General features: G+C 45.8%; 1 protein-coding gene across 2 annotated transcripts in view; it reads right to left on the bottom strand.

Annotated features, from left to right (window-relative positions):
• Positions 1 to 16,240, bottom strand: part of LOC132393121 (H(+)/Cl(-) exchange transporter 4) — a 112,578-nt gene that overhangs the window by 67,426 nt on the left and 28,912 nt on the right. Inside the window, exons 1-2 of one of the 2 annotated variants that reach the window (XM_059967948.1) lie at positions 12,238 to 12,521; positions 9,847 to 9,998 (exon numbers count right to left, since the gene is read on the bottom strand). In XM_059967948.1, the coding sequence (XP_059823931.1) occupies positions 9,847 to 9,990 (144 nt within the window). In that variant the 5' untranslated portion in view covers positions 9,991 to 9,998; positions 12,238 to 12,521. Of the gene's footprint in view, positions 1 to 9,846; positions 9,999 to 12,237; positions 12,522 to 16,240 lie in introns of those variants that run through there. The other variant, XM_059967947.1, reaches the window with a different exon arrangement.

Raw genomic sequence — 16,240 nt, 5'->3', positions numbered from 1 at the left:
CGTGAGTTACACTCCCCAGGATCACACTTAACACGTGTTATACTCCCCAGGATCACACTCAACTCGTGTTACACTCCCCAGGATCACACTTAACGTGAGTTACACTCCCCAGGATCACACTTAACGTGAGTTACACTCCCCAGGATCACACTTAACGTGAGTTATACTCCCCAGGATCACACTTAACGTGAGTTATACTCCCCAGGATCACACTTAACGTGAGTTATACTCCCCAGGATCACACTTAACGTGAGTTACACTCCCCAGGATCACACTTAACACGTGTTATACTCCCCAGGATCACACTCAACACGTGTTATACTCCCCAGGATCACACTCATCGTGAGTTACGCTCCCCAGGATCACACTCAACACGTGTTACGCTCCCCAGGATCACACTCATCGTGAGTTATACTCCCCAGGATCACACTCAACGCGTGTTACACTCCCCAGGATCACACTCATCGTGAGTTATACTCCCCAGGATCACACTCAACATGAGTTACGCTCCCCAGGATCACACTTAACGTGAGTTACACTCCCCAGGATCACACTCAACACGTGTTATACTCCCCAGGATCACACTTAACGTGAGTTATACTCCCCAGGATCACACTCAACACGTGTTATACTCCCCAGGATCACACTCAACGTGAGTTACACTCCCCAGGATCACACTCAACACGTGTTATACTCCCCAGGATCACACTCAACACGTGTTATGCTCCCCAGGATCGCGTTCATCGCTTGTTACACTCACCAGGATCGCAGTCAACGCGTGTTATACTCCCCAGAATCGCGTTCAACGAGTGTTCCGCTGCCCAAGATCACGCTCAACTTGCGCTCCGCTCCCCAGGATCGCGCTCAACTTGTGCTCCGCTCCCCAGGATCGCGGTCAACGCGTGTTATACTCCCCAGGATCGCACTCAACGCGTGTTACACTCCCCAGGATCGCGCTCAACGCGTGTTCCGCTCCCCAGGATCGCACTCAACGCGTGTTACACTCCCCAGGATCGCGCTCATCGCGTATTCCGTTCCCCAGGATTGCGCTCAACGCATGTTCCGCTCCCCAGGATCGCGGTCAATGCGTGTTATACTCCCCAGGATCACACACAACGTGTGTTCCGCTCCCCAGCATCGCGGTCAACACGTGTTACGCTCCCCAGGATCGTGGTCAACATGTGTTATACTCCCCAGGATCACACTCATCGCGTGTTACGCTCCCCAGGATCACACTCAACGTGAGTTACACTCCCCAGGATCACACTCAACACGTGTTATGCTCCCCAGGATCACACTCAACACGTGTTATGCTCCCCAGGATCACACTCAACGTGAGTTACACTCCCCAGGATCACACTCAACACGTGTTATGCTCCCCAGGATCACACTCAACGTGAGTTACACTCCCCAGGATCACACTCAACACATGTTATACTCCCCAGGATCACACTCAACATGAGTTACACTCCCCAGGATCACATTCAACACGTGTTACGCTCCCCAGGATCACACTCAACACGTGTTATGCTCCCCAGGATCACACTCAACACGTGTTATGCTCCCCAGGATCACACTCAACACGTGTTATGCTCCCCAGGATCACACTCAACGTGAGTTACACTCCCCAGGATCACACTCAACACGTGTTATGCTCCCCAGGATCACACTCAACGTGAGTTACACTCCCCAGGATCACACTCAACACATGTTATACTCCCCAGGATCACACTCAACATGAGTTACACTCCCCAGGATCACACTCAACACGTGTTACGCTCCCCAGGATCACACTCAATGCGTGTTACACTCCCCAGGATCACATTCAACACGTGTTACGCTCCCCAGGATCACACTCAACGCATGTTACACTCCCCAAGATCACACTCAACATGAGTTACGCTCCCCAGGATCACACTCAACGCATGTTACGCTCCCCAGGATCACACTCAACACGTGTTACACTCCCCAGGATCACACTCAACGCGTGTTATACTCCCCAGGATCACACTCATCGCGTGTTACACTCCCCAGGATCACACGCAACGCGTGTTATACTCCCCAGGATCACACTCAACGCGTGTTATACTCCCCAGGATCACACTCAACACATGTTACACACCCCAGGATAGCGCTCAACGCGTGTTACACTCCCAAGGATCGCGCTCATCAGGTGCTCCGCTCCCCAGGATTGCGGTCAACACGTTTTATAGTCCCCAGGATCGCAGTCAACGCGTGTTATACTCCCCAGGATTGCGGTCAGCGCGTTTTATACTCCCCAGGATCACACTCAACGCGTGTTATACTCCCCAGGATCACACTCAACGTGAGTTACACTCCCCAGGATCACACTCAACACGTGTTATACTCCCCAGGATCACACTCAACACGTGTTATACTCCCCAGGATCACACTCAACACGTGTTACGCTCCCCAGGATCACACTCAACGTGAGTTACACTCCCCAGGATCACACTCAACACGTGTTACGCTCCCCAGGATCACACTCAACACATGTTACACTCCCCAGGATCACACTCAACGTGAGTTACACTCCCCAGGATCACACTCAACGCGTGTTACACTCCCCAGGATCACACTCAACACGTGTTATACTCCCCAGGATCACACTCAACATGAGTTACACTCCCCAGGATCACACTCAACATGAATTACACTCCCCAGGATCACATTCAACACGTGTTACGCTCCCCAGGATCACACTCAACGCATGTTACACTCCCCAAGATCACACTCAACATGAGTTACGCTCCCCAGGATCACACTCAACACGTGTTATACTCCCCAGGATCACACTCAACGCGTGTTATACTCCCCAGGATCACACTCAACGCGTGTTATACTCCCCAGGATCACACTCAACGCGTGTTATACTCCCCAGGATCACACTCAACACATGTTACACACCCCAGGATCACACTCATCGCGTGTTACACTCCCCAGGATCACACGCAACGCGTGTTATACTCCCCAGGATCACACTCAACGCGTGTTATACTCCCCAGGATCACACTCAACACATGTTACACACCCCAGGATCACACTCATCGCGTGTTACACTCCCCAGGATCACACTCAACACGTGTTACACTCCCCAGGATCACACTCAACTCGTGTTACACTCCCCAGGATCACACTCAACATGAGTTATACTCCCCAGGATCACACTCAACATGAGTTATACTCCCCAGGATCACACTCATCGCGTGTTACACTCCCCAGGATCACACTCATCGTGAGTTATACTCCCCAGGATCGCGTTCATCGCGTGTTACACTCACCAGGATCGCAGTCAACGCGTGTTATACTCCCCAGAATCGCGTTCAACGCGTGTTCCGCTGCCCAAGATCACGCTCAACTTGCGCTCCGCTCCCCAGGATCGCGCTCAACTTGTGCTCCGCTCCCCAGGATCGCGGTCAACGCGTGTTATACTCCCCAGGATCGCACTCAACGCGTGTTACACTCCCCAGGATCGCGCTCAACGCGTGTTCCGCTCCCCAGGATCGCACTCAACGCGTGTTACACTCCCCAGGATCGCGCTCATCGCGTATTCCGTTCCCCAGGATTGCGCTCAACGCATGTTCCGCTCCCCAGGATCGCGGTCAATGCGTGTTATACTCCCCAGGATCACACACAACGTGTGTTCCGCTCCCCAGCATCGCGGTCAACACGTGTTATGCTCCCCAGGATCGTGGTCAACATGTGTTATACTCCCCAGGATCACACTCAATGCGTGTTACACTCCCCAGGATAGCGCTCAACATGAGTTATACTCCCCAGGATCACACTCAACACATGTTACACTCCCCAGGATAGCGCTCAATGCGTGTTACACTCCCAAGGATTGCGGTCAACGCGTTTTATACTCCCCAGGATCGCGCTCAACGCGTGTTCCGCTGCCCAAGATCACGCTCAACTTGTGCTCCGCTCCCCAGGATCGCGCTCAACTTGTGCTCTGCTCCACAGGATCGCGGTCAACGCGTGTTATACTCCCCAGGATCGTGGTCAACGCGCGTTACACTCCCCAGGATCGCACTCAACGCGTGTTCCACTCCCCAGGATCGCGGTCAACGGGTGTTACACTCCCCAGGATCACACTCAATGCATGCTCCGCTCCCCAGGATCGCGGTCAACGCGTGTTATACTCCCCAGGATCGCGGTCAACGGGTGTTACACTCCCCAGGATCGCACTCAACACGTGTTCCACTCCCCAGGATCGCGGTTAACGCGTGCTCCACTCCCCAGGATCACACTCAACAGGTGTTGACCCTTCCTCCAGCTGTGACCTCTTCAATGACTTCTGCCATCTGTCCCACCAACACCCCAGGCCTTCTGTCATCTGGTCCTCTTTAGAATCTCTTCACCAAACCATCTGTCCTTCTTATCCTTCCCTCAGAAAGGATAACTTGAGAGCCTGAATCTCGTGCCAACAGTTCAGCTTCCAAACCTATCATCCTGAAACAAGCCTTAGCTCATCTTACCTTGAAGAAACCTTATGGACAAGGAGACATTCCAAAGAAATTGTCTGTCATTTACATTAGCAGAATTATTACTTAGATGACAAATTCACCCCTGTTAATGTAAAACTTTACTAGTCCTCAGTTTAAAACATACAGGCAGCCCCCAGATTACAAACAAGCTCTGTTTTTACAGATGTCCATACGCACAAAAATCACTCCATATAGTAATCGCATCTTCACAATTTTGTAGTGAAAGTCATCAATAACACCTAAGACTGATAAAGTCATACAGCATAAAAACAAGCCCTTCGGCCTAACTCATTCATGCTGATAAAAAAGAATAAGTGGAGAGAGAGAGGAAACTAGTTTTGCTGTTCAAACAGATGAACATAAGTATTCACGATTAAGTTTTGAATTTATTATTACGGGAACTCATTCATTCGTAACCTGGGGGTGTTTGACTATGGAAGTAACAAGGTCCCTTGTATGTTACACAAATGATCTGTTCCCATGGTGACAGTGACTGGTTTGTTTCACCGAGCTGCTGCAATATGTGTCCCTCATGTTCATACCAGCACTTAGTCATATGGTTGTGTTTTACAAAAGGAACACCTTGCAGAGATTAAGCTGTAAGAGTTTGCTCCCTTGTCTGTAGATAATCCAGGGCATGGGCCATCATTAGCCTAAGTAACTGAAGCACATTGGATAGAAGTGTGCTGAATGGGTGAATTGGTTTATTGCTGCAAGAAACTTTATTGTCATTGGGGTCACAGGGGTAAAAAGAGATTTTCGTTCACTTTGCAACATTTACGACATCAGGATGCCTCAGCCTTCCTGCTAAATTCTGAAGAGCAGCCATTGCTATAATGAAGGGAGTGCAGTAGGCAAGTTTGATCCTGCAATAGCCCCCTATTTGTGCTGTGTTGAAATTGAGTTAATGATGTTCGTTGAAGAAGAGACACAAGATTCTGCAGATGCTGTAATCTGAGGGAAAAAAAACTGCTAGAGGAACTCAGCAGGTCAGGCAGCAACTGTGGAGGATTCCCAATATTTCAGGTTGAGACCCTATATCAAGACTTGATGAACAAGGCGTGGCCAGGACACTAAACATCATTCTCTTCTGGCTGAAGTGAGCCTCAGTGTAACTCCTCATCTGAAAGTTAGTGCCCTATTTCTCAAGGCCACGCAAGAGCCTGGATTCAAGTCCACAACTCTTCAGGCCCAGTGATGAGGGTGTTGCCACCCCAGTCACAGCTGACATCAGTAGATAAACAATAATAAATAAGATTGAATTCCTCTCCATTTTAGCCTGAGCAGACCATGACAGCCCAATTATTCTTCTACAATAACTATGAGGAAGACACCAGAACAAAATAACTTTGCCCAAATGCTGTGGGCTGTACTGCAGTTACTGCTACTGCCTCATCGCTCCAGGAGCTGGGGTCAAAGTTTCAGTGTACACTTATTATCAAAGTATATGTGTGCAGTATACAACCCTGAGATTTGAATTCCCCACAGACAGCCATGTAACAAAGAGACACCATGGAACCCATTCAAAGAAAATGATCACCCCCCCACCCCACCCCACCACCACATGCAAAAAGAAACAAATCGCTCCAATTACAATAAAAAAATTAGCAAAAAGCACAAAACTGAAAGTCCTTATTCACTTGAGCTCAGTTCACTATCTGCAGGCTACCCTGATCAAAAAATAGCAGCGAAAGAAAAGGAGTGACCAGGAGCAGAAACAAAGCAACTGCTGGAGGAGCTGAGCAGATCAGGCAACACCTATCAACAGGCTGAGACCCTTCGTCAGGACTGAACAGGAAGGGGGAAGATGCCAGAGTAAGTAGGTGAGGGGAGGGTAAGAAGGTCAATAGGTGAAGCCAAGAGGCTGGGAGAGGTCAAGGTTTGATCAAATTCCTGGATGTCAACATGTCAGAGGATCTATCCTGGACCCAACACATTGATGCAATTACAAAGAATGCACGACAGCGGCTATATTTCATTAGAAGTTTGAGGAGATGTGGTATGTCACCAAAGACGCAAGCAAATTTCTAGAGATATACTGTGGAGAGCATTCTAACTGGTTGCATCACTGTCTGGAATGGAGGGGCCACTGCAGAGGGTCGGAACAAGCTGTAGCAAGTTGTAAGCTCAGCCAGCTCCACCATGGGCACTCGCCTCCCCAGCATCCAGGACACCTTCAAAAGGCAATGCCTCAAAGAGGCATCCTCCATCATTAAGGACCCCCTTCACCCAGGGCATGCCCTCTACCCAGTGCTACCTTTGAGGAGGAAGTACGGGAGCCTGAAAACACACACACAACATTTTTGAGGAACTGCTTCTTCCCATCTGCTATCATCTCAATGGACAACCAACCCAGTAGCACTATTTTTTGCTCTTTTTGCACTGCATATTTAATTTAATTTTGTTATATATACTCCTTATTGTAATTTATAGTTCTTCTAATATCATGTTCTGCTGTCACAAAATACATTTCACAACAGGTGCCAGTGATATTAAACCTGATTCTGGTTCTAGTTTTGGGATGAGTTTTGTGAGGAAATCTGAGCATAACAACCAACATTAGTTGTTGGCATTAACAGCTCTGGGATTTCCACTCTCGAATTTCCACTCTGCCAATGTTTCACTACTGGGAAATTGACTGTGCAGCGATCACATAGTCCATGTGGAAATCAGTACAGGAGTGGGAACTCAGTCAACTTGTACTCAATTCCACGGGCAGTAAAAACCTGCATCACAGGCACAAGGCAGCATAAATGGTCTTTTCCCTTTACCCTGAATGAACAAAATGGTGAGAGACCCAGCTAAGAGTCATATAGAAAGGTTTTGCAACATTAACCAGCTTTTATATAGTATCTTTACACAAACTTATTCCATTATTGACTTTTAAATTTGTACTTAGAGAGACAGCACCCATCAGGCTGTTCCGGTCCAATGAGCCACTATGCCCAACAATCCACCGATTTAACAGCAGCCTAATCACAGGACAGCTTACAATGCCCAATAACCTACAACTGGTTCGCCTTTGGACTGTGGGAGGAAACCAGAGCACCCGGAGGAAACTCATGCACTCAACATACAAAATCCTTACAGATGGTGCTGGAATTGAACTCCAAATGCCAGAATGCCCCGAGCTGTAATAGCTTTGTGCTAACCTCTGCTCTACTTTTCACCCTCCTCCCACCCCGTAGGCGCTACAGGAGCCTCCGCTCCCGCACCAGCAGGCACAGGAAGGGCTTTGTCCCTGAGGCTGTGACCCTGCTGTAGCAGGATTGCACCCATATTGTAATGTCTCAGTACTTTTATATTTGTGTGCTGTAGCACTTAATTTTTATTCACAGTTATTTTGTAAATAACACTTTCTGGTTAGATGCTAACTGCATTTCATTGGCTTTGTACCTGTACTCGGCTCAATGACAATAAAGTTGAATTTAATCTAATTGAATCAAAAACCATGGCTTTATTAAATGTCCTAAAATTTCTCAAGGATTAATCTTTTAGAATCCTTTAACATTTCAAGTTTAAAGTTCCATTCTAAATCTTTTTAATGTTTCCAAACGTTTCGGAATGTCTCAGAGGCAACGTCAGTGCTCCTTGTTTCGCCAGCTCCAGCTCAGGTAGAAGGCGTGACCCATCACCTTAGCAGCGGAAGAACAAGCAGGACCAGGACGACATCCATGCACCATCAATCTACAGGCCATGCCACTCTGGGAAAACTGTGTGTTTTCGGCTATTGTAACCACATGTGCTATTATATGCTATGTGCTGTGTGCTGTTGGCAATGAGTTTTGCACCTTGGCCCCAGAGAAACGCTGCTTTGTTTGACTATATTTATGTATGGTTGAATGATTATTGAACTCCAACTTAAACTTGAGCTCGTTGGCACTGTTTTCTTTTTCTCTTTTCTGTGCTGAGGAAACATGCAGTGCCACTTCAGGAAGGACACCCCATGTCACTGACAGTAAACTGTGACCTAAAAAGTGAAAATCAAATCCTGCAGCTGCCGGAATTCTGAAATAAAAACAGGCAATGCTCAGTGTTCAGACAAAGTGTTCATTGTCACATCAGGCTCAGGGAGGGCTAAGGTCAAGACCGCTCTCAAAAACTTGATGGTGCATGATCAAGGAGGGGGAGATCAGAAGTGCTGGCGAGGGGTGAGGGTGGGGGGAACTGGTGGGAACAGGTAGAACCAGGGGAATGAGAAGAAGGATAAAGGTCAGGAGTGGTCAAGAGCTGGTGTGACTGCAGCCTTTGGTGTCCGAAAGGATGGCAAGCAGTGGGCAGTTTCAGCACAGATGCAGCAGAGATGCCTGTGGCACTGTGCTTATCTCAACCCTCCCTCAGATTTTATCCAGTAAATCAGTGACTGAGCTGCTGCTGCTTGTATTAATATAGAACAGGAAAATTTCATCACCTTTGCTGCCAGTTTCCACCCTACTCACACCTCCACACTGGCACCCTCTCACTCTGCCTTTCCCATAGCTCTCAGGGACAGGCTAATCACAAACACCCATTACAAGCCCACAGACTCCCACACCTATGTTAACCACCCTGACTCCTGTCAGACTCCATTCCATTCTCCCAATTCCTCTGCTTCCATCACATGAAAGCATTCCACGCAGGGGATTTTAGAATGCCGGGAACTGTGGCTTCCACTCGACTCTAGTAGCAAAGCCCTTGATGACATCTGCTTTACTCCCTGCCCTTCTTCTCTCACCCACTCTCCCACTGGGGAGAGCAACAACAACGTTTCCTGGTCCTCACCTTTTGTCAAGGAATGAGGAAGAAACTTGACCAAAACACAGAGCAGCGGAGATAATTCAATGGTGAGTGATAACTTCAATAGTAAACTGCAAAAAAACAAACCACGAGGGCACACTAAACAAGAAAGAACAGATACTAAACACTACAGGAAACAAGGTAACTGAAGGCTAGGAGCAACTGGCTGACTTTGGCTGGTTTGATGGGTGAACAAATACTGTGGGTGAGAGGTGCGTTTAAATAGACTGCAGGTGATGAGTTGGAAATAAGGGGCGGGTGATTCCTGTTAGCTGGGTAGAGAGTGGGGGGGGGGGGGAGTGCCGGTGCAGGCCTGACACCTTCTACCCTGCCAATCTCTACCATAAACAGATTATCCTTTACAATGTCTGCCAGCTCCAACTGAAATCCCCTCAGAAAGCATGCATTCTCTTCCCATGGTCTCACTCTACCAGAGATATTCCACAGATGCCACCTGATCTCCATGGCATTGCCAACGTTCTCGGGTTTTATTCTGAACCTAGAAAATCTTTAAATTCCTCCACAAGCCATGAATCAATACAGAAAATCCTTCAAATACCTTTCTGTGTCTGTCTGTGTCCCGGGACTTTTCTCTCAACCAGTCTATCGTATGGAAGTCTTCATACATTCCAACCTCTGGGATTGATTCATCCAGGAAGTCCATTAAATTCCCTGAGCCATTCATCTCTCCTCCTGTAGCCATACTAAACCCTGTCAAAGAAAGAGAAATATTCATTTCGACTGGAAGATATTTTAGAAATGTACTTAGTCAAAATTCTGTTTCAGCACATAATACTGTCAATGTATGGCAAAAGAATATACTGTTACTAATACTCCAAATGGCTTTAACAGTAAATTCTTTAAAAGTCTAACAACTTTCATTGATGACAGACTTGCAAAATACTTTGGAACAATTTACTAAGTTAAAGGCATAGTATAAATGCAAAATAATTCTGTTATATGTTTTTATATAGAGCACTACAACTGTATACAGAGAATTGCAATTAATTAGAACACATTGGGACCAGTATATTTTGGCCCAATTAGCTGAAATTTCACAAAGTAGTCAAAAAAGTATTAAAAAGACAAGCTACCATTTAACTGAGTAACAAATTACGCATTTAAATGAAGTACAGAATAAATTAGTTCATAATCAATACTACTAAAGTACTACAAAACTGTGTATTAGTTCCTAAAAGTAATCGAGAGAGGAATCCGGTGTATGTTGACATATTCTTCTGATTCTCCGTAAATGAACAAAATCAATGTAGCAAATAGTGGACCACATTTTCGAAATCTTCATTTTAATTTGTACATTCAAAATAATTGTCAATACCTTCAGATTCTTCATAGTTCCTAACTTGTTGAAGTAGTGAAATCATTTCATTTTCATTTCTGGCCATATCTGGCATCACCCAGCCTGATTGTTTGAAACCACAGTGAGCAAAACAGTCCTGAATTGTCCTACGGTTTAATACTTGCCAACCATCAGTGACAAAAATCACTACTTTTTGAACACAAACATGCAAGTGACACTATAAAGGGTGATTGATAAGTTCATGGCCTGAGGTAGAAGGGGATGAATTCTACATCTCTCATTACATGCACATGCAGGTCAACTCTTTGAGTGATTATACAGAAAATTTGAAGTTAATAATTCATCTACTACCTTGGGCCATGAACATCAATCATCCCTGATGAGTTATTAACTTCAAGCATTCTGCATAATCACTCAAAGAGTTGAACTGCACGTGCATGTAACAAGAGCATCTTGGACCTCCAGGTGGTCCATAGGGGTGATTGATAAATTCATGGCCTAAGGTAGAAGGAGATGAGTTATACAGCTCTTCTTACATGCAAGCACAGTTCAACTCTTTGAGTGAAAATGCAGAAAGTTTGAAGTTAATATCTCCTTCCACCTTCGGCCACAAACTTATCAATCACTTTCTGGAGGTCCAAGATCCGTATGCTCCACGACCGTTGGACTAAGTGTGTAAATGTAGGAGGGGACTATGTTGAAAAATAAATGTGCTAGGTTTTCTGAAATTGACTCCGTCTACCTTAGGCCTCGAACTTATCGATCACCCCTTGTATTTAAGAGCTGTTTACACTGTTCTTAATGGACCTGCGTCCACACAAGTGCGCGCAATTGACACTAGTTAGAAACTGCTCAGCAACAGTCACCTGCCCCAATTAAGCAGCATGGTGTCCCAAATAAATGAAGGGAATCTTGGCTGTCTTCTGGATTTTTTTTTCCTCAGGTGTTGTCCCAAATAAGTGGCTGCCCTGATTAGCCAAAGGCCCGACTAATGATGATCCATCATCCTCTCTGGACATTATTTGATTACGGAGTGTATGACATACTCTGTGGAAAGAGTAATTGCATTCTGTGGACAGCACTGTCACATACTCCATGGAGTGTGCAAAGTACATTCTGTAAACAGCACTCTGTAGTCAGCCCTGAAATCATTTGCTGTGGACAGTGTGTAGTTATATATTATGGAAATTCTGTAATGTAGTGTAATTGTACTCTAGACCTTAAAATGTATATTCTGGATAGCAATGTAATTATATATTCTGGGCAATAAACTGTACATTTAATGGTCAATAGTGTTGGTGTATGGGCAATATTGCAATGATATACTCTGCCAGCATTACCAGGTATTCTGTGAAGAACGCTGTAATTATGTGTGACCAATATATAATTGCACAATCTGTCGACATACTCCGGACTGTATAACTTTATAAACAACATAGTTGCTTCCTCTGTGGAGAATAATTGTTTTGTACTGTAATTACACACTTTGACTGGAACCGTGATGACAGACTTTATGGAGCATAACTGCATGGACTGTGGAGAACACTTCTTCATCCTTACCAAAGCTTTCGTTTGCAAGGAATGTGGAATTCCCTCCTCAAACCTGAATACCAAAGGAGTTCTCCGTCTTACCTTTACTCTATGAAGGCGGACAAGCAGTGACATTAACCAACAGATCCACAGCAGAACCAATTCCAGTGATGGCCAGAGACACAAGCAAGGCTGACTCATTGCCCCAACAACTTTCTCAATCTCTCTTGCTGCACCTCATTTGCAAAAAAACTTCCTCCAGCTGCAGAAAGTCCCAGCATTGTACTCCTGAACCAAGATCACCAGAACCTCAGTAGTCAAGCTGCAGTGCGTAGATGATACTTGTGCATAGATGGAACATCTGTGAGACTTGCTGCTCAGCAAAGCACAGCCTATTAGCCAGTACAACTTCCGGTCAAAGTATGATCCTGAACACAGGAGTGCTCCCAACTGGGCCACTGCTGACACCTACAGGACAAAGGTGGTATTGCAACATCATGCAGCGGATGGCTGCAGTGAGAAAGAGCTTCGACCAGCAACCATTCGACATTTGGGATTGATTAGCAAGAGCAAGTTAATGGAAGGTAGGGACAAGTGCAGTGGTCGTCGTCGGGGTGGACAGAGTCAGAGTGGCGGTCTTGGGGCTTTAGCTCTCCGAGGCTTCAGGCAGAGAAAACAAAAAAAGAAAAGCTCAAGTTATTTTCTTCCCTTCTTTAAACCTGCTCAGCTAGGATAGTAGAGATGCAAGGCAGGATAATGCAATGCTCATCTTGCAGGATGTGCCCTCCAGTGCCCCTGACGACTACATCCAGCACAGCTTCTAACAAACCACCTTAAGGAGTTGGAGCTGGAAATGGATGAACTCCAAAATCATTCAGGAGGCTGACGAGGTGATAGATAGGACATAGAGACAGATAGTTACACCAAAAGTGCAAGACACAGGAAACTGGGTGACAGTCAGGAAGGGGAAAGGGTTATTAGCCAGTGCAGAATACCCCTGTGGCCATCCCCCCTCAGCAACAGGTGTGAATATTGTCGGGGAATGACCTAACAGAGGAAAGTCATGGTGATCGGGTCTCGGGCACCGAGTCTGCTTCTGTGACTCCGAAGGGAAAGGTGAAGAGGCATGCTGTGTTGATAGGGGATTCGATAGTTACCGGAACAAACAGGAGGCTCTGTGAGTGAGAACAAGATTCCCAGATGGTATGTTGCCTCCCGGGTGCCAGGATCCAGGAAATGTCGGACTGAGTCCTCAGCATTCTTAAGTGGCAGAGTGAACATCCAGAAGTCGTGGTCCATGTAGGTACCAGTGACATGGATAGGATGAGGGACGAGGTTCTGCATAGGGTGCTCAGGGTGTTAAGTTAAAGGGCAGGACCTCCAGGGCTGTGATCTTAGGATTACTACCCGTGCCATGTGCTAGTGAGACTAGAACTAGGAAGATTATACAGTTTAATACAATAATGGGGAGCAACGGAATGGCAGGTGAACTGAATAAGAATTTTGCATCAGTCTTCACTGTAGAAGACACTAACAGCATGGTGGAAGTTCCAGCTGTCAGCGTCATATAATGTGAGAAGCTACCATTACTAGTGAGAAGGTTCTTAGGAAACTGAAAGGTCTGAAGGTCAGTAAGTCACATGGACCAGACTGTATATAGCCCAGGGTTCTGAAAGAGGTGGCTGAAGAAATCGTGGAGGCATCTTTCAAGAATCACTACATTCTGGAATAGTTCCAGAAGACTGGAAAATTACAAATGTCACTCCACTCTTCAAGAAGAGAAAGACTCAGAAGAAAGGAAGCTATAGGCCAGTTAGTCTGACCTCAGTGGTTGGAAAGATGTTGGAGTTGATTATTAAGATGAGGTCTCAGGATATTTGGAGGCACGTGAAAAAATAGCCTGTAGTCAGCATGGTTTGCTAGAGGGGAAAACCTTGCAGAACAAATCTGTTGGAATTCTTTGAAGAAATAACAAGCAGGATAGACAAAGGAAAATTAGTTGACATTGTGGACTTGGATTTTCAGAAGTCCTTTGACGAAGTGCCGCACATGAGGCTGCTTAACAAGCTATGAGCCCAAGATTCTAGCATGGATCAAGCAGTGGCTGATTGGCAGGAGGCAAAGAGTGGGAATAAAGGGAATCTTTTCTGGTTAGCTGCTGGTGACTAGTGGTGTTCCACAGGGGTCTGTATTGGAACCAATCTTTTATGTTATACGTCAATGATTTGGATGATGGAATTGTTGGCTTTGTTGCAAAGTTTGCAGATGATACAAAGATAGGTGGAGGAGCAGGTAGTTTTGAAGAAGTAAAGAGGTTACAGAGGGATTTAGACAGATTAGGAGAATGGACAAAGAAATGGGAAATGGAAAATAGTGTTGGGAAGTACACTTTGGTAGAAGAAATGAAAGGGTTTACTAGTTTTTAAATGGAGAGAAAATACAAACAATACTGAGGTGCAAAGGGATTTGGAAGCCTTTGTGCAGGATTCCCTAAAGGTTAATTTGCAGGTTGAGTTGGTGGTGAGTAAGGCAAATGCAATGTCAGCATTCATTTCAAGAGGACTAGAGTATAAAAGCAAGGACGTAATGTCGAGTCTTGAGTCTTTTATAGAGCAATTCTCCAAGTGAAGCCTCACTTGGAGTATTGTAAGCAGGTCTGGGCCCATTATCTTAGAAAGGATGTGCTGAAACTGGAGAGGGTTCAAAGGAGCTTCACGAAAATGATTCCAGGATTGAACGGCTTGTCATATAAAGGGCATCTGGTGGCTCTGGGCCTGTATTCACTTTTCAGAAGAATGAGGGGTGACCTCATTGAATCCTACTGAATCATGAAAGCCCTTGATAGAGTGGATGTGGAAAGGATATTTCCTGTGGTGGGAAAGTCTAAGTCCGGAGGACACATCCTCAGATTAGAGGGATATCCTTTTGGAATGGAGATGAGGAGGAATTTCTTTAGCCAGAGAGTGGTGAATCTGTGGAATTCTTTGCCACAGGCAGCTGTGGAGGTTAAGTCTTTATGTATATTTAAGGCAGAGGTTGATAGTTCAGAGCATGAAGGGATATGGGGAGAAGGCAGGGAATTGGGGCTGAGGGGAAAACTGGATCAGCCATGATGAAATGGCAGAGCAGACTCAATGGGCTAAATGGCCTAATTCTGCTCCTATATCTTATGGTCTTTTAGTATTATAATACTATAGAGTAAATACAATAACTGCTTATTACCTACAGACAATAAGCATGTTACCTAATATGGCACACTCTATAGAATACCATAAACAGTATTATATATTCTGTATTAAGTGAATGTGTGTAAGGTAGGCAGAATTGTAACAACATGCTTGTAGACAATAGCAATATAAAGTGTGCATATGATACCTTTATATTCTGTAATCAATATTGTAACATGAACAGCATCTGTATACTCTGTACACTGCAAAGCAACTGCGGAATCTGTAACTAATGTTCTGTACTCAACACTGTAGCTCTACCCTGCACTGTAGACAGTGACTGTATGTACTGTACTGTACACAGTACGTTGACCATATTCTGTAGGCAGATGGCGTGGAAAGTGGACCCTTGTGTACAGGACAGTCAATGTCCATTATAGGCACCACTATGACCGTGTTCATCTTTGGCTTAGGCAAAGGTCACTGATACCTGGCAGGGTGCAGGTGTTGCTCACAGCTTGTGGTTCTCCTGGCTGGACTCTATTAGAATCTATTGCATGTTGGCAGGGGAGTCTTCTGAGCTTCCTGCCAGCAGTAGGATGTTACTGGAATTTACCTTCCCTGCCAATCCTCTCCTTGGTAACCAAGGCACCCAGGAGGATCAGTTGATCTCTCTCTGAAACTTGGACCAGGCTGGAGATGAATTCCCATTCTGACTTTGTCCATTGCTTCTGGGGTTGGGATCTGCACGCTGATGCTGGGAGCCAGAAAGCTGGACAGTCAGTGATATTCGCTTACCCTTCCCTGGAAAATAGATGAGATGCCAGACCATTCCACTCGATGAAGACGGGGTGGAGGGCGGTGTACTCTTCTGGTCTGGCCTTGCAGAAGACATGTTTTCCTTTGACCAAAGGAGGATGAGAAGGAACATAATATAA

This window comes from Hypanus sabinus, chromosome 4 (genome assembly GCF_030144855.1).
Source record: "Hypanus sabinus isolate sHypSab1 chromosome 4, sHypSab1.hap1, whole genome shotgun sequence".
In the NCBI taxonomy this organism is placed as follows: Eukaryota; Metazoa; Chordata; class Chondrichthyes; order Myliobatiformes; family Dasyatidae; genus Hypanus; species Hypanus sabinus.
This window is presented reverse-complemented; position numbering and strand designations above follow the sequence as displayed.